Raw genomic sequence first — 25,781 nt, forward strand, 5'->3', positions numbered from 1 at the left:
TCAATATCATTTTTAAAGACCTATCCATAGATACCCCACACGTATGGGTTTGATGAAAAAAGATTTTGAGTAAAAATCCTAATGGGTTTGATGAAAAAAGATTTTTGTGTAAAAATCCTAATGCGGTTCATAGAATACATCTACTTACCAAGTTTGAACAATATACGATAGCTCTTATAGTTTCGGAAAAAAAGTGGCTGTGACATAATCGGACAGACAGACGGACATGACGAATCTATAAGGGTTCCGTTTTTTTGCCATTTGGCTACGGAACCCTAAAAAGCGTCGAAATGGTTCGAGAAAAGGTAGGTAGTGCCCTTACGCTTCGCTTGGCTTGTCTTGGCGGGGGCACTACCGTACCCCCAGATATATTTTAAGTGGACGATTTAATCGACCTTCTAATCAAAGTAAATAATGAGTTTAAAAATCTTATAACAAGTTTTATATTGTGGGTAGATCTGATATTTGTGATATCATGCATGTGGGTAAGCAAATAAAGTACGAGTCAGTCTCAGCCCGAACTTGGTGTTTGATTAATATCCTTAACATGGCGCAGCCGAAATAAAAGAATCTACATTGAAAATTGTTAAAGTAATTGTGTTTTACGGTTCACGTAGTTAACTGTCTGTATACGTGCTGTAGGAGATACGATTTGGTGACAATTTGTGAAAGTAATTGTGTTAACTATAATCATGGACTCGATTTTGCCACCGCCGCCGCCATTTTTGTTCGTTAATAGTTTAGAAAATGTTACGACGGGAAATTTATCAAAAGAGTGGGAAAAATGGAAGAACTCATTTCTCATTTATTATGAAGCATGTGAGCTGTCGAAGAAAGACAAGAAAGTGCAATTAAGCATCCTTTTACATATCATCGGCGAGCAGTGCCGGGAAGTGCATGAGCAATTTGATAAAGCATCGATAACGACATACTCGGAGTTATTGGATAAGTTTGACTCATTTTTCCTACCTCAAAAGAATCTAACTATTGAGCGGCACAGATTTTTTACTCGCGATCAAAAGGAAGGCGAGTCTATCGAACAATATTCGTTCGAGTTAAAAAAACTGGCGAGTTCGTGTGAATTTAAAGACCTAATGGAGACTTTAATTCGGGACAGACTTATTTGTGGAATAAAGGACCACGCGATTCGGGAAAGACTACTACGGGAACCAGATTTAACTCTGAAGAAATCATTAGATATTTGTAATGTTGCGCAAATTTCGAAGGTACAGGCCGGAGCCATAAAAAAAGAATCTGTGGAGCATCATGCCTATGCGGTACAACGAGATTATTTTGGGCATCAAGGAGTAGTGCGGGAAACGGCTTGTGAAGAGAATAGTGATATTAGTGATGTAAATCGGGTAATGTGGGTATCTCGGCGAGGAGCGCCCGCGCATCGAGGTGCAACGCGCGGGTGGCCCCGCGGTCGTAGGCAGCAGCTATCCCGTCCTCGTGCGCCGCCCGCTCACCAGCCAGCCGTGCCTGCGCCAGAGCAGCGCTGGGATCCACCCATGCAACGAAATCAGCTAACGCATAAACACGGTCGTGGTAGTGAGCGTAGTGCATGGTGTTCAATGTGTGGTTATGAACATGGGAGCTCTAGATGTCCTGCTGCAGGAAAGAGGTGTTTGAACTGCAACCGATTTGATCACTTTTCCCGGATGTGCACAATTTACGAGATTCGAGCGGATGACTCAACCGATCAGGTACGAGTAGTATACTATCTTTCTGATTCTCAAAATGATTGGTCTGTCGATTTGACGATTAATGATCGTAAGTTTAAGTTTAAACTGGACACTGGGGCCGACGTTAACATCATCCCGCGTTCCTGTTTGCGAGATTTAGGCTTACATGAGCGAGAGTTAGCCATTTCTTTAGTCAGATTAACGGGTTATTCTGGTACGGGCATTAAAGTTGTAGGCCAGTGTAATTTAAAGGTGCAGCACAGAAATCGTGGCTATATTGTAGATTTTATAATAGCCGATGTAGATTCGCCACCTGTTTTAGGTCGTGATTCATGTCGCGAGTTAAATTTAGTAAAGTTAGTATTGGAGGTAAAAAGTGATGTGGAAAGTAATTTTAAACATAGTATTTTTACAGAGTACAGTGACGTTTTTGAAGGGGTAGGTTGTATGCCAGGGCATTATAAAATTGAGCTTAACGAAAGCGCTAGACCAGTGGTGCATGCACCTAGGAAGCTTCCGTTGGCCTTGAAAGATTCAGTAAAGTGTAAATTGGACGAAATGGTTAAAGACGGAATTATTGCAAAGGTTGAGGGCCAAACAGATTGGGTCAGCAGCATGACAGTCGCTAGAAAGGCCAACGGGGACATTAGGATTTGTTTGGATCCACGTGATTTAAATCTAGCAATCAAGCGCGAGCATTTTAAACTGCCTACTTTGGACGAAATTACAGCTAACCTAGGTGGATCCAAGTATTTCAGTACTTTAGATGCCAAACAGGGTTTCTGGCAACTAAAATTACATGCTGATAGTACAGATCTTTGTACATTTAATACCAGTTTCGGTAGATATAAATTCTTGCGTCTTCCTTTCGGAATTTCATCTGCATCGGAAGTGTTTCATAAAAAAATGTATGAGCACTTCGATGATATTCCAGGTGTATGTTTATTTGTCGACGATTTACTAATTTACGGGAGCACTAAGGAGGAACATGACCGTAGGTTGAAAATGGTATTGGACAGATGCAGAGAAATAAATTTAAAACTGAATTTAAATAAATGTAAAATTGGATTATCGGAAATTAAATATTTAGGTCATAAGATCACCCCTCACGGCATTTACCCTGACGATGCGCACACGTCCGCGATAAGAAATATGCCCCGTCCGTTAAACGTAAAGGACTTAGAACGTTTTCTAGGTATGGTTAATTATGTTGGTAATTTTATACCCAATTTATCAGATAGGAATCATGCTTTGAGACAGCTTCTTAAGAAAGAAGTGGAATGGCACTGGAATTATGAGCACGAAAAATCATTCAATAGTCTTAAAGAATGCTTGACAAGTGTTCCTATCTTACAATATTACAGTTTGGACACCCCCGTAGTGATTTCAGTAGATGCCTGTAAAAACGGTCTAGGATGTTGCCTTATGCAAAATAATTTGCCTGTTAGTTACGCGTCACGTGCTATGACTAAAGCTGAGCAATCATATGCTCAAATTGAAAAAGAGCTCTTGGCTTGCGTGTACGCATGCGAAAAATTTTATACGTACATATACGGTCGAAGCGATATTACTATAGAAACTGACCACAAACCACTTGTCAGTATTATTAGCAAACCAATCGCATCGGCTCCGGCACGTCTACAGAGAATGCTTTTGCGTCTACAACCGTACAACTTTAAATTAATTTACAAGCCCGGTAAATATTTGTTCATAGCCGATACGCTGTCGCGCGCTGTAGAACCGGCCAGTGCGCCGATAACAGAACCGCGTGATCACCTAGATGCCCGAGCGCAAGTTTGTGCTGTGGCAGTTAATAACCCGCTTGTAGACACACATTTTTTGCAAATTCAGAGGTTAACACGAGAGGATACGGAATTACAATTGTTGGCAAAGTATATAAAAAATGGGTGGCCGAATAACAAACAAGAGGTATGTGATGAGGTTAGGGCCTACTGGGGATACCGGGATGAATTAACTGAGGCTTACGGTATGCTATGGAAGGGTGATAGAATAATTATTCCCTCCGCTATGCGTAGTGAAATGTTAAGGCGGGTGCACATTGGTCACCTTGGTCTTGAAAAATGTAAATTGAGAATTCGTGAAATAATGTTTTGGCCAAATATAAATTCACAGTTAGAAGACTTAATCAACAATTGTCAACCCTGTTTATTATTTAAAAATGAAAATAGAAAGGAAACACTCATTTCGCATGAGGTTCCTAGCAGAGCATGGTCAAAAATCGGTACCGACCTTTTTCACTGGAATGATAAAAAATATTTAATAGTGGTTGACTACTACAGCAAATATGTAGAAGTTGTAGAATTAAAGTCTTTGACATCTGATAACGTAATTCAACATATGAAGATGATTTTTAGTCGCCAAGGGATTCCAGATATAGTTATGTCTGATAATGGCCCTGAATTCAGTTCCCAAAACTTTAAGTTATTTGCTCAATCATGGAAATTTCAGCATGTCACTTCTTCGCCCCATTACGCCCAGTCAAATGGACAAGTGGAGCGAACTATTCAAACGGTTAAGAAGATTTTCAAGAAAACGCAGGTCGAGGGTACAGAGTTTAGGTTAGCTTTGCTGGAATACTTGAATACCCCTATACTCGTAAGTAGTTCACTCGCTTCTCCTTCCGAATTACTTAACAGCCGCAAAATGCGAAGTATAGTTCCTTGCCCACCGAAACTTCTTAGACCTAAAGTTCCAAAGCATGTTAGATCCGAGCTTCAACTACGCCAGAGTAAACAAAAGGACTATTATGATAAAGGTGCTCGCGATTTAACTCCTCTTGTACCAGGTCAGAAGGTAAAAGTTAGGGTAAATAAAAGGTGGGTCAACGGTACTGTGCAATCGATTCGTGGAATACGATCATATGCAGTACAAATAATAGGAGGAGGGATTTTAATAAGAAACCGGCGTCACTTAATATGTGATTCCGATAATCGTTCGGATTCTGAATCTGAAAGCCCTGTGTGCCACCTGCCTTATGACGACATTCCAACTGATAACGCCGCGATGACGTCACTCTCGAATGCATCACTTATGCAGCGGTCGGACGACTGCACTGCAATCGATTCTCGGCCGGTCCCAGTGTCTAATGATAATAATGCAAACAATAATCTTTATATTACTCGTTCCGGCAGGACGGTCATACCACCTGATCGATGGGGCTACTAAACGTGCAGAGTGATGACTCACCAAGTCATGGTAAAAATAAATACTTTCAAATGTAATAATTATTATAAATAAATAAAACATCTGTATAAAAATGTCACTATGTAATGAACAATGCCTTTGGCTTATGTTTTTTTTTAATCATGTTTAAAATGTTACCCATTAATGAAAACGTGTTATCTTATCATAATAAATCCGTGGTAAATTGTAATTTGTAGGTAATAATAATAATTATTATACGTTTTATCATTAATAAAAAATAATAATAATAATGCATGTTAATTCATAAATTATGTTGTATGTACGTATAACAATGAAAATGTAGCCTACTATTTACATACATGTACCTTCTTAGAAACCATTTTCAGGTGCAGTCATTCTATAAATTTCTATAGATTTGAATAAATATCATTACTGTTTAAAATACAAGGAATATAAATTCTATTATTGTGAATAAAAATAGTGATAATTCCATGTTTAAAATTATGTATTTATTTTTTAAGTTCATATCTTTCTTTATTCTTGTAAAGAATAGATGTTGAAAATGCATGTGTAAGGTGTAAGAATAGGCGTACATAGATATGTAGGAAGGTACTTAATTGCTAAGTTATATCATTTTTTTTTTTGTTTCTTTAGAAAAGGATAATATATATAGTAATTTCATTGCATAAAAAGGAGGTTGTGGGTAGATCTGATATTTGTGATATCATGCATGTGGGTAAGCAAATAAAGTACGAGTCAGTCTCAGCCCGAACTTGGTGTTTGATTAATATCCTTAACATATATAAGTACGGAGCATTTATCCGAGCTTTATTACTAGTAATGGCGAACTAGAAACAAAGCTACAATAGTAGATTGTGTCATGTCAAAATAAAAATAAAATGATTTATTCAGGTACGGCGTGCGCGTAGGTAGTAGTATAATAGGTACCCACATTGAATCTTGAACGAAGCGAAGAATCCTACAACAGAATCCCGAGTGCAGCGAGGTGCTTATAGGTGTAAGGGCTTAGATCCCTCCTAGAAAAAGTAATTTTCCGAATAGGTAATGTAAAAAGAATTTATATCCTTCAGACAATTAATAGCCAAACAAATATTTTCAATTACATAAGGCATTAAGGGATTCATAATGTGGAGATTTAAATATAAATATAAATAAATACATATTATATGACATTCTTACACAGATTGACTAACACTTTCCAGAAAACAATAACTATTTTTGTCACTATACAAAAAATACTAACTTTCTATGTTATTCTTTCTTTATTATACTCGTATTTGCGGTAAATCGTAGATTTTCCTTATATCTGCCACTTCGAAGAATCGAACTGGAACCGGCTTTCTCGTCTGCTTTCACCTTCGTCTACCGGACATAGATATTTCTCTACAAATCTCTTTGCGGTGGAGGAAAATGATAAATAATGCTATAACTAAGTAGTAGGTATTCAGTGGCGTGCGACTTTGAAACCGGAGGTCTTGAATTCTAATCCTGGCTCGTACCCGGCCTAATTATATCAAAATTAATTTGGATATGGAAACATTGAACTATTATTACTACTAATAGAACCGGCACAGAAAACCAGTGTTTTAGGCCAGTTGTTGTAAACCGACAAGAAACTATAGAAGCGAAGCGTGAATCTCGCGACCTACTCTTGAACGCGTAAGCGCCATGAATTTCTCGGCGCTTACGATGTTTTGGTCGCATGGTACAGCTTGCGACTGCGACAATTTCGCTGTTTGGTATGGCTTCTTTATAGTAAAATTTAATGTTTGGAAAGGCAAGAGTGCCAACGCTAAAATAGCACGGGGTCCTCGGGTTTATTTTGACCAGTACCTCCGACTTCGTCTGAAGATTATCTAAATCTGATTAATAGCTGCAGGTCCTGTCGCGGTCGCCATTTTGTTCCAGATAGGAACAAGGAGTTAGAGACTTTACTTTTGAAAGCAAACCAAAAATTAAGAGATAACTGTTTGATTACAGTTTTTGAGATACAAATATGGAGCATTGAATAGTGTGGTTTGTGTGGCGATAGGAAAGCAAGTGTAGGGAGCTGAAGGCTCCGGCATATGTGTCGTGAGGATGCGGAGCTGCGATTGGTTAATTATACATATCACGCGATATTAAAGTGTTATGATTGGGTGCGGCTCGATACAATGCAAATATGTGCTCTGTGTGGTGGAAACAAGGTTGAACTTAGAATAAACGTATAATTAATGGTAAACGTAGCGAAGCGGCGTGAACATTATCCTATGTCCTTCCTCCGACCTCAAACTGTATTCATACCAAATTTTTATTTAAGCTTTTATTGCTGACAATTTTAATTTTTCAACTCCAACTACATTACTCATAATTTCAAGCGTTTTAAACTTCAACTACATTACTTCATGATTCTTATGAAGTCGATTTAATTCCTTCGATTTTAACTGACCTAAAGATGAGTATACGTTACTTTTATCAATATATTGATGGCATCATGATATTGTTTTGTTATTAATTATGGATATTTACCAAGTAGCAAATTACCCTTTAGTGACGTTACACATTGACTTTGCTTTGCTACTTATTTGAAGTCGTATTTGACATACTGGTAAGATACTCCCTCAAACTTACATACAACATTACCAGTACTTTAAGCGTTTCATGGCGAATTTGACAAACATGTAATATGTAACAGAACGAAGGCAAAGAAAGAGACCCACACACATACTATACATACTATATAATGGTCCTTTGTAACCAATTTTACCTAACATAATTGGCCTGTGAGTGAAAACCCTGTTACATCTAATTATTCGGAGCAATGCACAACAAGGGGTTCGAATTGTTCCAATTTAAGACACGAAGAGGACGTTAAGGAAAAGAGAGTAACACCAAAGTTATGGACTGTCTTTGTGGGTATCGAGTAGGGCTTGCAATATCGGACGATTTCCAATTCCGAAACTGATTTCCGATATTGGGTCTAGGGCTTACAATATCGAACGGTTTCCTATTCCGGAACTGATTTTCGATATTGGGTGATATCGGGTAGTATCCTACCAGATTTTTGCTCTAGTTTTGACCGAAATCAAACCTTCAACCGAAAAATGATTTTAATGCTAAAACCTGCCGAAATCGTGACCGATACTTCGGACTGATACTACCAAAAATTCAGTTTTGGCGCAGCTGAGAGGACCACCAGTTTTTAGCCGAAGCTGAACCTTTGTCCTAAACATGATTTTTGTGCCGAAACCTGTCGAATGTGAATCCGAAACTTCAGCCGTCTATCAGTATTGGTAAAATGATTGGCCCTAAATAATAAACTGACCGATAAAGGCCGACGATTGTAAGTACCATTTCTTTGGGTTCGTTTGTCAATCAAACACCAGGATGTCTAGCTAAGAAAAAACGTATCGGGAAAAAGCAAACATCGTGACTATCGTGAGTGTTGTGTGTTGACCGAGTGACAATCTAGGGTGTGCAAAAAGACCAAGTGCCCGCAGTGGTTCTAAAAACTCGTAGATGTTTATATCAACTTTAGCTCATCTTCTCCGAAACCACGGGGACATTGCTGGACTCAAAAAGTCGCATGTAATTTTAAAACTTAAATGTACGCGATTAAGTCCCGTTTTTATAAAAATATAATAATTATGCAATTATCAATAAAAACTGATATCAAAGTAAGATTTGAGGCAGTCACTTGTTTTTCTTTCTTTGCACATGCACTGCACTCGTTAGTGTTTTTTCACGATGGCACCTAACAGACCGGCCGTTCAACGATATTGCTTTGAATGGAATTTCCAATTTCGAGCAGCAATCAATTGAAGTCTGCCTCCGGCCAGTGTTCAATGTACTGAACTACTGAATCAAAAGTGATCTTGTTTTCGAGTTTGTAGCATTTGTAATGTAAAGTGAAACTAGAGTAATTGCTTTACTTTTGATTAATTTCTGACTGTTTGGAGCTGACGTCGGCGGGAAACGCTTGAGTACTTTACCTCAAAATTCCTCATAATGTGTCAGCGGAGCCAGCTTACTTGGAACCGAATTCTAAAATTATGTTTTTATTTTTGACTTTCTGAGCATATTACACCGTTGGTCTGGCCTAGTCGGTAGTGACCCTGCCTAAGAAGCCGATGGTTCTGGGTTCAAATCTCGGTAAGGGCATTTATTTGTGTGATGAGCATAAATATTTGTTCCTGAGTACACAAGCCTTATTGACCTTACTTCAGTTTGTGTGATAATGTCCTTTAATATTTCAATTCAATTCAATTTATTTATTTCGAACCATGTCCATAATGTGAGTGTACATTCCCTAAATCCTATGTCAGTTAAACCTATACTAATTATAATATAACCCTTACACTGTATGGGCTGTCAAAACCGCTGCCAACTTGATCTGACTCTAGTAACATATTTATATCTATCGTTATAGTAAAATATTATTTTGTCAGGCAATGCCAATATCTGTAGATATAAATGGATCTTTACTGCCGCGATTAGAATTTTCAATCCGTCACTCATTTTATTAAGGAAATTAACAGATATCACCATCAGTCCTATAGTTAAAGCTTCCAAGTGTTAATATATCAAACTCAATACCTACGTATCTTTGAAGCTCGAGTGTACTTTATTTAGGTATCAGTAACAACGTAAGTTAACTGACGGTGAACCGGCAGGGCTTGAATTATTCAGCGGCGTAAAATCACGGTATTTTTCCTATAAAACTGTTTCAACAAGTCAGTTACATTTGTAAAACAGTTTTTTGAAAAAAAAAAAATTGTTTTTGATACAAACTTTTATCGCAAACTGTAGTTTAAACTTTTACCTTTGAAACGATATCAGCATAAAGGTAATATTTGGATTTCAAGTGCCGTTGCATAACTGAGCGTGTGAGCGTTTATGTCGCCGCTGTATCTATATTTTTTCTTCTGCTGTAATGTCACAACAGTAATGGCTGCACTTGACATCCGAATGTCACCTTAATGGTACCAAAACATTACATTTGTCATCCACTTGTCGTAAGTATAAGGAGCGTGCATGAACTGTAGGAGACAGCACAGGAGCCGTCAGATTTTTGGCGCGAGGCGTAAATGTGATGTTTACTGTTCCGACGTAGCCCACAAGATGGCAGAACCTACTATGCACAAGAAAACACGTGACGTGTGAATGTACATGTTTATTGTTCCGATTCAGGCCACAAGATGGCAGATCCTTCAACGCGCACGGTCCCTATTCTAATTGCTAAACTTTAACCCGACTAGGTTGCTCATGTCCGATTGGACATAGGGACCTGGCTCAAATCTAATCATGCTCGTAAGATTTGACTCCATGTTAAGAATGTAAGTAAAAATTCACTCACTACATTTGAAATTAAAACCATGTAATCCAGATTGATCTGAAATTGATAATGAAATGTCAAAAAATCACCAAGTAAATCTGATGAACAAAGCCGAATGCGGCTATATGAAGTTTGACATACTATAACAGTGCTGGTTTCATTAAGTCAGTGGTTGATACAAACCATACAGTAACAGACTGAACCCTATTAAATACAGGGTGATTCATGAGACGTGAGCAGGACTAAGCCTACACAATCAGTAAATGTTAATGAATCGTTCTATCGTTCACCATCATATTTAAGTAAAACAATCACGCTTTTTATCTGTTATTTAACTTTTTGTTACGGACAAATTTGATTATCTACAATCATGGACACCCTACAATACTTAATTAACAAAGATAAAACCTCTTTAACCGTTATGACAGCACTTTGATTATGAAGAAAATAAAATGTCACACTTGAGTGAGATACGATTTTATAAAAGTAACCACACTCTTCGATGACATTCAATTTAGCACTTATTATGGATAAAACAAAGAGGGTGACCATAAATATCGTAAATAAAATAAAACTCTAAATTAACGTTAATCTCACAAATACTGGTACGAAACAGTTGCTGATAATTTACTGAATATGCAGGCTTGATCCTGCTCACGTCTCCTGAATCATCCTGTATACTAAAACGGGTCACTCACGTATTTTAAATCGAAAATCGCTCGACATGTTTCACTCCATACCGAGAACCTCGGGACCTCGCGTTGGCAGACTGGCGCCGATGTTTTTAATTTTTTTAATATGTCTGTGTTTCACGGAAGTTTTGTTATTAAAGTCGTGTTACGAAAAATACTTAACAATGCTAACGAGCATGTAAAATATTTAGGTACGTAGTCACCATTTTGTTTTAAAATAAGGCTGACGGTGCCATTCAGTTTGGAGCAACGATAGTTAAACGATATTGCAACAAAAAGCCAACCCGATAAAATATATTTCAACAAACCCCATGAAGGACAAAAACGTCCATTTGGCACTAACGATGATATATTGAGCGGTCAGCGACTAAATGTTACTTTCGAGTGGCGACTGCGCCGGGCTGCGCTGTTGACGCCGGCCATGGCATTGTTTATCTCCTTGATAAAATGAGTGAGGGATTGAACATCATCCCACACACCATCTTGAACATGATCTCCAGCAGGTGTGATTGCCCTTATGAACCACTGCATATTAATACATATAAACAATAATGTAAAGTAAGGAATGTTACCGTAAAGTTGACATTTGGTTGGCAAATGCAGCAGCCACCCCCACCACTGCGGAGTCACCGTGCAGCACTGCTGCAAGAAACCTCAATTATCAGGACATCAACACTGATTTAGATATTTATTTCAGAAGAAGCAGCAAGAGTTAGCTACATGTGTGCTAGTGCGTCGTTGGCGTACGTGTCGCCATTTAGCTCTAGATTAAGTCAGTCAAACCCACAGAAAACCAGCCATTATGCTTTATGCTTAGCGGCGATCCTATTTTAGCGTCCAAATTTTTTTTTTTATGTCTGCCTTCCTTTTAGGGTTCCGTACCCAAAGAGTCATAAGGGACCCTATTACTGAGACTCCGCTGTCCGTCCGTCCGTCTGTCACCAGGCTGTATCTCATGAACCGTGATAGATAGCTAGTTGTAATTTCTACAGATGCTGTATTTCTGTTGCCGCTATAACAACAAATACTAAAAACAGAATAAAATAAATATTTAAGGGGCTCCCATACAAAAAAAGTGATTTTTAGATAATGGTACGGAACCCTTCGTACGCGAGCCCGAGTCGCACTTGGCCGATTTTTTAGGCTTCCGTACCCAAAGGGTCAAACGGGACCCTATTACTGAGACTCCGCTGTCCGTCCGACCGTCTGTCCGACCGTCCGTCCGTCTGTCACCAGGTTGTATCTCATGAACCGTGATAGTTAGCCAGTTGAAATTTCTACAGATTATGTATTTCTGTTGCCGCTATAGCAACATAAAATACCAAAAACAGAATAAAATAAATACTTCTTTCAAATCTCGAGGTTCTCATCCAATCACCGAAGTTAAGCAACGTCGGTCGGGGTCAGTACTTGGATGGGTGACCGTTTTTATAGGTAATGGTACGGAACCCTTCCTCTGCGAGTCCGACTCGCATTTGGCCGGTTTTTTTATGTACCATGTTGTGGAGTTTAATAATATTACTGTTGTGGAGTTTAATAAACGTATTTATTTACAGTGCGGGAATGAGCACTTTCCGTGCATATGTCGAAACTTTAAAGAGCCATATGTCCTGTAAAACGTTGTACGATACACGTGCAAATAGGTAATTCGGCCGTGTTTTAATTTATCACCACTCTATAATTTAAAAAAGGTCATATAAGTCTTTCTATATTTGACTCTCGTACGCGTAGCAATTTAGATCAAATCCCGCTTATGGCATAATATACTCTTTATATGTAAGAAAAACACTACAAAAAATTACGAGATAAAGAGTAATATATCATTATTGTGTATAATATTCTGCAAACAATAAGGTAGGTAATCATTATTACCTACGTGTTACATCTGCGAAATGTAATCCTTGCGTCAAAGAAAATGGCGTACCCTCGCGAGTGTTTAAAGTGACGTTTCAAAATAATTTTAATGAGCTTAAAACAAGAGTTTTTTCGCAGTGGATTGTTATTATATGGCTATATAATAATATCAAGAAAAATATTACATTTTCTTGATATTATTAGAATACATTTTCATAACACACAAAGGCGTTCTTAATTATTTTTTATTTTATTTTTTTCATTACATGCGTGGCATCGCGCCAGTAGTCGGAGACGTACTAAACGCAATGAAGTGCCGTCACTTCATTTAGGTGTCGAAACATTTTATTACAGATGCCGACTCTAGTTATATATGTACCTCATTGGGTTAAACAAACTTTGCCTCAGAGTGAAACACAACAATTTTCACAACACAAGGAAAATACTGAATATGAAATGCCAAAAAAATCAAACAAAATCAAATCTCAATGAACGTAATAAAAAATGCATCACTCAAAATCATCATTTAAAAGTAGATTCCACCCATAAGGAAATAACTCAAAATTTGCGTCTGATTACCTTACCCCATATATGTTATAAACAACTTTCTCATTAGTTTCTGAACAATCAAGAGGGCCTTTACCAGTTGGTGTGGTTAAAACATACTTACATACTATACAGGGCAAGTTAAAAGATTGTAAAAACATGACACTGAAAAACGCAAGCACAGAAAACCTCAAACTGACATAAAAACTCAACCCGATAAAATACATTTCAACATAACCCCACATGACACAAACCTCCATTTTTCACTAACGATGTAACGATGATATATCGAACGGTCAAAAAACACAGGAGGACAATTCGAATTTACATTCCGATATCAAAATGATGTCATTTAGCTATCTTTCCCGCGTGCATTTCGCACGTAGTGACTTATTCGTACTTACGGTGGAACGAACGAGGCCGCGAGGCGCACCGGGCCAATGATATCAAAATTACTTAATTTTGACATAGCAATGTAAGTTCGAATTGGCCCCGGGGTCGCGCTGTCAGTCGTCATCTATTTCCGGTCACTGAAACAATCTATTTCCTTTTTTTGTGAAATAAATTTCAGACAAATATTTTCCTCTGGCGTATTGGGAACGATTTTTAGAAACTTTAACCGAAACAGGTGTGTAAACCTGATGATAAAATAAGAAAAAATATTATAAATGCGAAAATGTGTACGTGTTTAAGGCGATGGAGATGGATTGAATCTCGGTGAATGATATAGATATAATATATATAGTTTGATTTCCGAAACTATCTTTATCAATAAATAAATCTTATATGACATTCTTACATAAATTGACTAAGTCCCAGGGTAAGCTCCAGAAGGCCTGTGTTGTGGGTACTCAGACAACGATATATATAACATAAAAATACTTAAATACATTCAAAACACCCATGACCCAGGAACAGATATCTGTGCTCCTCACACTAATACATGCCCTAGCCAGGATTCGTACCCAGGACCATCGGCTTCATAGGCAGGGTCACTAGCCACTAGGCCAGACCGGTCGTCAAAATTATGTAATTTCAGAGAGAATGCAACTGATGTGATATCTCAATAATTGCTTGTGTATCACGTTTCATAATCTGTACTCAAAACTGATAGCAAATCAATTAAGATATTTTGGAGATAGATGGGCACCTTTCATTTGTGTACACAAATACAGTTTTTCATAATGACCTCAATATCTGTACCCCTAGTGTAAATTTTATCGACATCATAACGTGACGAACGCGTTTGCGTTAAGTCTCATTTTGTATAGGATTTTGAGGTTCCAAAACGTCCCGCTTGGCGTACGCGTTTGCGTTTAGTCTCATTTTGTATTGGATTTAGAAAGAGCGCGCCAAGCGGGACGTTTTGGAAACTCAAAATCCTATACAAAATGAGACTTAACGCAAACGCGTTCGTCACGTTATGATGTCGATCAAATTTACACTAGGGGTACTGGTCATTAAAAAAACGTATAAGAAAACGGGCTATGTTCCTATGTTGGTTGGAAAATTCCATAGAAAATTATTTCTTTGGGGTATCTAAGTACCTATAAGGCAGTCGCGTTTCTGAAGAAAGGACGGTCCATTATAATACCTTTAACAATAAAACCCCCTATAAATTTATTTTACGAACGTCAATTAGAAAACCCTGCTTTGCATACCTAATTAACTCTAAATGTGTAATAATAAACGCGCCGCAATAAATCCAAAATAATTGAGAATAACTCATTTACAAAAATATTTATTACGGCCCGATTCGAACTTTAAGTTACGTCAAAAATAATTGGATATGTCAGTGTCAAAGGTAACGTTTTTGTTTAAAGAAACGTCACTTTTGACACTGACATACAATCAATATCGTATCTTTAGAACAGTTCTTAAATTTCGAATCGGACCGTTATCGTTAGCAGCTGAGGTGCCTGTTAGGTTGAGGTGATATCCATATTAGATAATTTGACATCATCCGCAATGAATTTTAGTTGATAATAAGCAATTACTGTCGCCCACGGACGCCTGCAACACCAGAGACGCTTTCTCTTTCTATGTATATAAGTATATATTTATCTATACAAGTACTAGTATGTACATCGTCACCTAGCCTATGGTAGCTTTGCTTAGTTTGGGGCTAGGTTGATGTAAGATGTCCCTTACTGTTTTTAGGGTTCCGTACCCAAAGGGTAAAAACGGGACTCTATTACTAAGACTCCACTGTCCGTCTGTCCGTCTGTCTGTCTGTCGCCAGCTCACATGAACCGCGATAGTTAGATAAAAGAAATTTTCACAGATGATGACATTTCTGTTGTCTTTATTATGCAAATACTAAAAACAGTATAGAAAAATATTTAGGGGCTCCCATACAACAAACGTGTTTTATGCCGTTTTTTGCGCAGTGAGTACAGAACACTTCGTGCGCGAGTCCGACTCGCACTTGGCTGTTTTTAGGGTTCCGCAGCCAAATGGCAAAAAACGGAACCCTTATAGATTCGTCATGTCCGTCTGTCTGTCCGTTTATGTCGAGCCACTTTTTTCCGAAACTATAAGAGCTATACTGTTCAAACTTGGTAAGTAGATGTATTCTATGAACCGCATTAAGATTTTTACACAAAAATAGAAAAAAAAAAACAATCCATTTTGGAGGTACCCCATACTTAGAACTGAAACTCAAAAAATCTTTTTTCATCAAATCCATACGTGTGGGGTGGTGAGGTCTTCAAAAATGATATTGAGGTTTCTAATATCATTTTTTTCTAAACTGAATAGTTTGCGCGACAGACACTTCCAAAGTGGAAAAATGTGTGTCCCCCCCCCCCTGTAACTTTTAAAATAACCAAATGAAAAATCTAAAAAAAATATATGATATACATTAACATGCAAACTTCCACAGAAAATTGGTTTGAACGAGATCTAGGAAGTAGTTTTTTTAATACGTCATAAATGGTAAGGAACCCTTCATGGGCGAGTCCGATTCGCACATGGCCGCTTTTTTTTAAACTCGGCGTTGGTCCGCCAACTCATGCTTCCATTGAAAGTCCTCATTATGGACCGAAACATGTACAGCAATCTCCGACTCAAAAATACGTGACTGAGCCGTTTAAATATATTTAATATGTATGTGTCTCACGGAAGGTCAAGCAATAACAATACAATAAAATTCCCTAAATTTTATGTATATTTTATTCCCTACACATGACAAAGTTTCATGTGATAACGAGAGAAAATACTAACACACTTTGATGGAACATCTTTCATACAAGGAAAAAGTAACAACATGCTTGATTCGTCATTATACATATGTACCTCGTTTATTAGCAAATAAATATTGGAATAATTGCGTACCTAGAGCAGGAGGTAGATTCTTGGATATAATAATTTGTTAGAAATTGTATTCAGTTGGTTTTGATACATCACTGACGATCGTCCTGATATTGGGACGACTTTAAGAGGAAACATTCGTGGTAATTTTCCCATGCAAACGTTCTCGACGTTTTCCTCTCTGAATTTTAGCCCTAGTTTTTTATATGAGTTCAATATTACTGTTACCTCTGTCTGTATGATTTGCTTTTTTTAATTCTGATTTTTGTAAGAACTTCAAACAGCGCTAAAACGGCCAAAAAAATGCTCAGTAAACAGAGGCCTAACGTACAAAATTGGCAACATAAACGCAAAAATCAAAACAGTCCGACACATAATAGTTTTCTCTTTCCGTTCCCAAAATTTCGTTACGATTGGTTAAGTTTTGGAGGAAAAAAATGCAGGTGCAGTTGTCCTAATCGCACTAATTTTATAGGAGATATTACCTAGAATACTCGAATCTGAGAAAGGGCTCAGCTGGTATTTCCTCTTAACATTTCTAGGACCAATCAGTGTGAGTGGTCTTAGGTGGTCAAAATAAGATCAAAACCATAACAAGTTGTTACATCAGAATCGGGCTCCAGAAGGCAGTATAAAATTTAATCACGGTGAACATTTTCGTGAGTTTAAAATTTTTCTGTGTTATCCTCATTCAAATATCATTTGTGCCAGTCACTTTTCGGTGAAGGAAAACATCGTGAGGAAACCGGACTGATCCCAACAAGGTCTAGTTTACCCTCTGGGTTGGAAGGTCAGATGGCAGTCGCTTTCGTAAAAACTAGTGCCTACGCTAAATCTTGGGATTGGTTGTCAAGCGGACCCCAGGCTCCCATGAGCCGTGGCAAAATGCCGGGACAACGCGAGGAATAAGATCATCATTCTGTATGAAAAAAATCTCACTGGCCATTGCTTATTAAGGTACCGTTTAGATTCAGACTACACATTACAGCACACTACAGCGCGACATTACTGCCGCCTACATTGCTGCCGCAAATGTCCACCGGGTAGTAACATCGATTTTGACATTTGGGGCAATACATATTATATTATATTAGATTTTTTTTGATAAAATTACCATTTTGACGTGTTTTGCGGTCATGCCGTCGACTGCATTGCTGCAGCAGTATTGCAACGCGATAATACTGTCGCATTACTGCCAAAAATGTCTCAATGGATATTGCTCCCCGATTTTTAGGGTTTCGTAGTCACCTAGAAAATCTAGAACCCTTATAGTTTCACCATGTCCGTCTGTCCGTCCGCGGCTTTGCTCCGTGATCGATAGTGCTAGAAAGCTGCAATTTGGTTAAGCATCAATACATTAATCATGCATGGCAATAGAATGGTAAAATAAAAATTACAAAAAAGATTTTTTTTGCGTACCTCTCATACACAATGTTCCTTTTTTTATTTATTTTTTGCTTTCATCCAATAGTGCGAGGTATAGTGATAGGAAAGGACTTTTCAAAACGAATAAGGGGCCTCCAAAAGCAATTTTTTGATAAAGTTAATATTTTCAGAAATATTTGCTCCGAAAGAAAAAAAAAGTATCCCCCCCTTACTTTTGAACAACAACTTTCTATCTCTATTTCTCTTCTGTCCAAAAAAATAGAGTAAGCAGGAAAATGTTTCCCGGAATAGCAATGACAGACGGAACCAGGATAATCTCATGACATAGGTAGGTGATATATTGCTAATGTAATTTATCATCTCTTTCATTGGTATGCTATAGTCCGTATACCGGGTAACACGAGCAAATAATAAAAAAAGCGGCCAAGTGCGAGTCGGACTCGCCCATGAAGTGTTCCGTACTATTTATGACGCATTAAAAAAACGAGTTACTAGATCTTATCCAAACCAATTTTCGGTGGAAGTTTGCATGGTAGTGTACATCATATATATTTTTTAGTTTTATCATTCTCTTATTTTATAAGTCACAGGGGGGGGGACACATTTTACCACTTTGGAAATGTTTCACGCGCAAACTATTCAGTTTAGAAAAAAATTATAGTAGAAACCTCAATATCATTTTGAAGACCTATCCATAAGTACCCCACACGTATGGGTTTGATGAAATAAAATATTTTAGTTTTAGTTCTAAGTATGGGGAGCCCCCAAAATTTATTGTTTTTTTTTCTATTTTTGTGTGAAAACCTTAATGTGATTTACAGAATACATGTACTTACCAAGTTTCAACATTATAGTTCTTATAGTTTCGGAAAAAAGTGGCTGTGACATACGGACGGACAGGCAGACAGACAGACATGACGAATCCATAAGGGTTCCGTTTTTTGCCATTTGGCTATTGAACCCTAACAAACATACATGTACATTGTACGCCTCAAACTATGACACTTTTGTTAAATAACTTTAAAAAAATATGAAGTTTCTAGATTAGAGAATATGATCTTCAATGTACGCCATCCGGCCCGATTCGAAGAATGATTAAGACACGTTTAAGATCTTGGAAAGACCTTTAAAAGATCGATAGCTAAAGGACATGTCAAAATTGACGTTTATTTCGATTCCGCTGTGATCCCAATAAGATCTATCTACGATATTTCTAAAGTCAAAGTGACATTGGTTGCCCGAATCGACCTGCTTCTGTCAATTATACGACATACAAACGATATCTAAATGAGAACTTATCTAAACCAGAACTTATCGTTACCGTTTTCATTCTTGGAATCGGGCCAATCATTATTGTAATTGACGTTGCTTGTCACGCTTTAAACATAACAAAATTCGAAATTCCTTGCGTCTTAAAATAAACTTAAAAAGTGTACTAAAAACCAAGCTAAAGTTATTTTTAAAATTCGCTGTACAAATGTTGGTCAGTTTGAAAAGTACAAGCCTACAGTTTAACTATTTGCTCCTGTTATAGTCTTTACCAGGTATACTCATGATAAATGATGAAATCATATCCTGAACTTTTATTACATCCCAAGTGAACTAGAACTTGGCACCCATATACAGAGTGGGCAAATAAGAGTGATACACTTTGTTTTTAAATTTTAATTATATTAAGTGCAAAATTGATTAAATATTTTTTCATTAATATATTATTCGGGGTTGGCAGTTGTATACGAAACATAATTTCTGCCAAATATCTACTTTGCAATTCTTTTAATGTTTGTGTTGTTTAAAACACGTTGATTGCTCGATTACTTAATTTCAAGAAACAGCCACAGTGATTGACAGCCAAATTCCCCAAATTTTGAAGCTTCTGACTTATTTCTTAGAGGCTATCTAAAATGACGTGTCTATGAAATTTAAACTCTTAAAACCGACAAATTTAGTAAGATAACGCCGAAAATGTGCGAAAAGTTGCTGAAAATCGCGATGATAAGGGCTCACATTTGCCTGCTCTTAGTGTTGGACACTTGTCAGACATTATGTTACGCGTCTATTTGCCAACCCTGAATAACATATTTTTAAAACAATACTAAATAATCTTTTCACGTCAGCAGCTGGAACAAGGGTAATTTGCTGCTTAAAAACAGTGAGCAAAATCGAATTTTGCTCACTGAGTGAGACCAAATAACATTCAAGTGACCTTTATATTCGAATGTCATTTCAACGTGCGGGGCCTAATACAAGTTCGAAATATTTGGATTATATTGTCTTTGTCCCTTTCACGTCACTAGCAAAAAGAAAGAGATAAAAATAAGTGCATACGTAATTCAACGGTATATTGACGGTTTATATTAGACCCCCGAAATAAGTCAGACCGCATCGTTCCAAAACACCCTACGAGTCCTCAATCGTAATAATTAATTTAATAAAAGTTTAAAACTTAATAAAAAGACCATATTTTACGTATTTTATTATACAATCAAAACAATGAACTCAAAAAATACGCAATTGTAACGCAAAGTAAATAGTTCTACTTTTAACGAATTTTACTATATGTAGTTGACAAATAGTTGTATCCGCAATTCGGACCGTATCTTACAAAGTGTTTTTTTTTTTACAAAAAAAATTGTCGATTGAACTGTCCATTGATGTTTGTTACTTCATTATTTCCGTATTATTTTATTGAAATTTCTTTCGTTTTGTTTTATTGCGGTAATTAAACTTAATTGTTAGAATACCTTAAGAAAACATGAATAATATAGTGATGAAGACGGATTACATTTTTTCAGGTTGTATTTTTACCTTTCAAAATTAATAATTAAAACTGCTGTCGTGAAAAATTTTGTGTACTACACGAGATCAAAGTTATTTACATCTCGTGCGCTTTTGAGTCCCGTGCAAGCGAAAGATTGTATAATAGATTCACTAGCGTAGCGAGTGAATCTTATTTATGTAGAATCTTGAGCGCAGTAAGGTAAGTAAAATAAGCACTCGAAGAAATATCAAACTTTGCTCTCTTGTTGTACAAATAACTATTGAACTTAATATAATTAAAATTTAAAAATACTTCTTATTTGCCCATCCTGTAGATCACAATTCTTTTTCCGGCGAAATTAACGACGCATATTCTTAATTAATATTCTGTGGCCCTAAGTAATAAAAGTACAAGTCTCGGGCAGCGCAAGTATAAAAGGATGTAAGTTCCACGTAACATTTATGCCCTTTATACCTAAGCTGCGTGAGACTTGTACCCTTTTTCACTAGGGCCACAGTATTGAATTTGTCTCTCATTTCACATTTATGTTTTTGATTGGATCTCCTGTTTCTCGCGCCCCAATTCAGTCATTCGAATTACACGAAATTAACAAATAGAATTTAATAACTTTAATGGTTGTCATAAAATTTCCTTCTGTTACCTGAGTCTTCTCCAGAATCAATTATTTTCAAGCAAAATGATTTGGTATTGTCGTTTCCAATTTAATGTTTATTTTTAATTCACATAGTTTCAATAAAAATACGGCATTTTTACAAATTAAATATTATAAAGCATTATTCACATTTTTCTCCTCATCGCAAATTATTTTATTAAAACATTTCACTCCTTTTTCCTTAACGGAGCTCTTATTGAATTCATAAAACAGTATCGAGAGAAAAACACTATTAAGGAATATAGTGAACAATCGTGCCATTTACCGCCATTCAATCATTTCTAAAGATATTTTCCCGGCCCTGAGGACCATTAGTGATGGTATTCAGAGAACAGTTTTGTGGATATTTTGTTTCACTACCTATGAAATTATATATATTGGGTAATTATGATAAGAGAGGTATGGGCATTGTGAATGTCATCTCGCTTTGTGTGGTAGGGCACAGCTAGCCAGTGGATGTCTTTCCAGTTCTATAGCAGAGCCCAACTGGAAAAGTACCTCCACCTTACAGAAAACAGCAGCCAAATAACACTAGACCCTACTCATAGTGTTCTTTATTCTTTATTCAGGCAAACACAAAGAATAAGTTTACAGCTACAGCCAAGGCACTTATTGTGTTGTGTTCCTGCCGATGAGTAAGGTTGCCAGAGCTCAACTAGGGGGGCGGGTTTAGGGTCGGCAACGCGTATGTAACTCCTCTGGAGTTGCAGGCGTACATAGGCTACGGAGACTGCTCACCATCAGGCGGGCCGTATGCTTGTGTGCCACCGACGTAGTATAAAAAAAAATGTATGAAATATCAGCCACTATAAAGGATATGTCGTATAAACATAGGACAATAATATGAAAATAACACGAAATATAAAGCCAATGAAGTTTTATAAGCATAAACTAACTTTATTTATAAACCATATTGTGGCGGCTCCAGCGCAACAGCCTTCTAAAGACGATCGCGGAGGTTAGTGATATTTGGCCATTGGGCAAAGTTGCATGCTTCCCTAGCCACTCACTTGCTTCATATTTTTCAGTGACTTCTATTATTATAATAAAATAAGGGTGACAGCTGGTAACCACAGTTACCAAAAGCAAGTGAGTGGCTAGTGAATTACGATACATGCTGACATTGAATAAGACCTGTCTTTATTGTTATTGTCTAATTTGAATATCTCTTGATTATTATTATTTTATATTTTGATTTTATTAATTATTTTAACTTATGAGTCCGCAAGCTTGGCCGAAATTTAAGCTTCCCGTACAAACGAAGTTTCGTTCCCATTTTAAAACTACGGGTTGGATTGTAATGAAACTTTGCACATACAATAACATGAGGTATATCTATGCGTATAATTATAGTTAGAATAGCTCCAGCTTATTATTATTAATTCTTTATTTCCAGGGCCCGTACTTTTCATGCCGTTAACGCAAAAATTACGTAATTTAAAATACAGGGAGTTACTACAAATATAGATAACTTACTTATTGATAATACATAATAAATACTTGTTACGTGAATAAAAGCTTGTTACGCTGTTAAAAACCAAAAATATGTATTATTTCATAAATTAATAATCTATTATTTATTTGTGTGACAGTAAAATGAAAGCCAGTTAGACGTTTCTATACTGATTGTCAAGTATATGTATCAGTTACCTAGAGGTTGACAAATGATTAATTATTACGAAAATACTAATTGGAATCATACTCTATGTAGCGTGACGTCATTTTTCTGTCAACGGTATGAAGTGTACGGGCTCTGTTTATTTCAGATCAATTTTATGAAGCGCTGGTGGCCTAGCGGTAAGAGCGTGCGACTTGCAATCCGGAGGTCGCGGGTTCAAACCCCGGCTCGCTATAAGGCTCAATTAGTTTATTTATGTTTTATCCTTTTCTTACAAATACATAAGTCAAAGTGACTGATTAAGATAAACGAATAATAGCGAATTGAAACTTGTAGCGCATTTTTGAATAAGGGGTTACCCCTTATACTTAATCAGTATATAAGCTGGAGCTATATAAACGAATTATAGGCATAGATATACCTCATGTCATTGTGTGTGCAAAGTTTGATTACAATCCAGCTCGTAGTTTTAAAATAGGAACAAAACTCCGATTGTATGGGAAGGTGAAATTGAGCCGAGCTTTATTACTTAATAAAATTAAAATAGAAAATAATAATATTCACGTACCTACCTACTCTTACTTACGTACGGTCACCTCTGAAAATATCGATACATAAAAGTGCTAAAAATATGTATACACGACTTTATTGCCTATATATTAAGGTAGTGTATACATATTTTTGGCATCTTTTTTGTATCGATATTTTCAGACGTGACTGTACCAGTAGGTATTCGTACTCCTAAGACTGGAATCTTTGCCGACACTATCTGAAATCGCCGTGTTCGTGTCAATTAACATAAATGAGGTCGGTTAAAAAGGGTCCCAAGTGACTTAGCTTAAGCGAAATTGAAGCCCCAATCTGTCCGTGCCTAGGACTAGTTAAGAATATAGACCGTCAATCAATAGAAATTGCGATTGCATTCCCGTGCCGCATTACTGCTTGCTAAGTTGTCGTGTGAGTGTTATTTCTCAAATATCTCTATATTCATGACATTTGCCTATAAGGTGGCGTAAGTACTCTGCATCTTTTGATCAGTATGTAATCTTGGACAGATGGACAAAAATTGGCAACTACACAATAAAAACTACATAATTTTAATAACATTAATACACTACAATATTTGTTACTTTTGTTATAACACACTATAATAACAAAAGTATAAATTATAAAAGGAGTAGCATAATTGAAAAACCCTTTCCATTACAGTAAAATTACAAATTTAACCGCCTAAGACCCTGAGTACAAATTTTTGTACATATTCCAAAATCTATTTTGAACTTTTATTATGTAACTAAGGGTTCCAAATTCAAAAACAAAACAATTGCTTCTGGGTCTCAGGAGGTAAGGTGTCGCAAAAGATATCTGTTGAATCATTAAGAAAAAAATGTCATGTTGAGATACGGAATGCGTACGCTTCACTCCAAATTTATCCTTAAAAAATTTCAGTATTATACTTTGTCTAAGAGTAGATTTGGTACTTATGAACTTGTGGCATATCTTGAGTATGTTGAGTCTAGCAAACAAATAGCATAACAAAACAAAAGACAGAGCGCTGTACAAAATTATTTGAGACTTTAAAAAGATAAAATACAATGTCAAGGTTGTGACTTCCGTCTGACAAACTATACAGTTTTTTTCTTATTCTCGTCTCTGCCCTAATCTATTCTCAGTGCCTCAGAACTTAACCTTCCAAAAACAATCGAACATCGATTGACATTCAGCATTCGTCAAGCTGAAGTGGCGAAAGTCAATTATAACAAAAGTCAATTGACGATCGATCTGAAAAGGGTTCCGGTAATCCGGGGAAAAGTGTTTGCCTAATTGAATACCACTTGCCTCTTTATCGGGGGAAATTAGAAATGTCAATGCCCGTCAGGATTGAAGGGTGATTCTAAAGTGTCTGACTACGAGATCGATTCGGACAAAGGGATGGGTCGGAGATAATGAGTTTGTCGAAGGAAATGTTGGAAAAGCGGAGCAAGATGTTTTGTGGCACTTTAAGTTTTTAGATAATAATAATAATTGGCACAGTGGCTGCTGACAGCCACTGGGTAGAAAGCGGCGCACACGTCTCCACACCCTGAGCCGCTCACGCAATGTTGTCCCCTTGTCGCTCTGTGCGAGCGGCCGTTTTCGGGGACCCATATTGTGAGTTGGCGAGTCACCACCTGTCATTTTTTCGTGTTTTTTATAACATATGATCAGGGCAGGTGCCATAGTCACCTCTATAGTCTCGGTTACCAGTCCACTAGCAACTCAACCCAATAGCCCGGTTTCTTTTTGTACCTTTTTCTTACAATAGTCCTACACCGGGGCTTGTCCTTGGGTGCACTGCTATAGTGTGAACAGGGATAATCGTCGGTTGGTGTCACATTACTTTTAGGGTAAATTGTCTTATTATAAGGGGCCTCTACGTGTTGGCTTCGGCCCCACGCACGCCTTCAAAATGCCCGGGACCCCATGGTCCCGAGAATTTGTAAGAGACATACAAATAATAATATAATATAATAATAAAATACTTTATTGTGCACTACAAAGAAAAATACATGTTACAAACAAAAAAAAGACATAAGTAAGTAGGTAACAACAGGCGGACTTATCGCTAAAAAGCGATCTCTTCCAGATAATTAATGAATCGTCACGGAACCTTGGCACAAAATAAAACTCTAGCCTACGCCTAAAGACCCTCCGTTCCATTGTATTTGAACATTTTTCAGAATTATTAAAACTTTATTTGTCATGTTAATTTGT

General features: G+C 37.0%; 1 protein-coding gene across 1 annotated transcript in view; it reads left to right on the forward strand.

The window, feature by feature from the left end:
- Positions 1–451: 451 nt before the first annotated feature.
- The window catches only part of LOC133518568 (uncharacterized), a 49,539-nt gene continuing 24,209 nt past the window's right edge, over positions 452–25,781 (forward strand). Inside the window, exon 1 of the mRNA XM_061852230.1 lies at positions 452–1,361. Coding sequence (XP_061708214.1) covers positions 693–1,361 — 669 coding nt within the window. The 5' untranslated portion in view covers positions 452–692. The remainder of the gene's footprint in view (positions 1,362–25,781) is intronic.

The sequence above is a fragment of the Cydia pomonella genome, chromosome 6 (genome assembly GCF_033807575.1).
Source record: "Cydia pomonella isolate Wapato2018A chromosome 6, ilCydPomo1, whole genome shotgun sequence".
In the NCBI taxonomy this organism is placed as follows: Eukaryota; Metazoa; Arthropoda; class Insecta; order Lepidoptera; family Tortricidae; genus Cydia; species Cydia pomonella.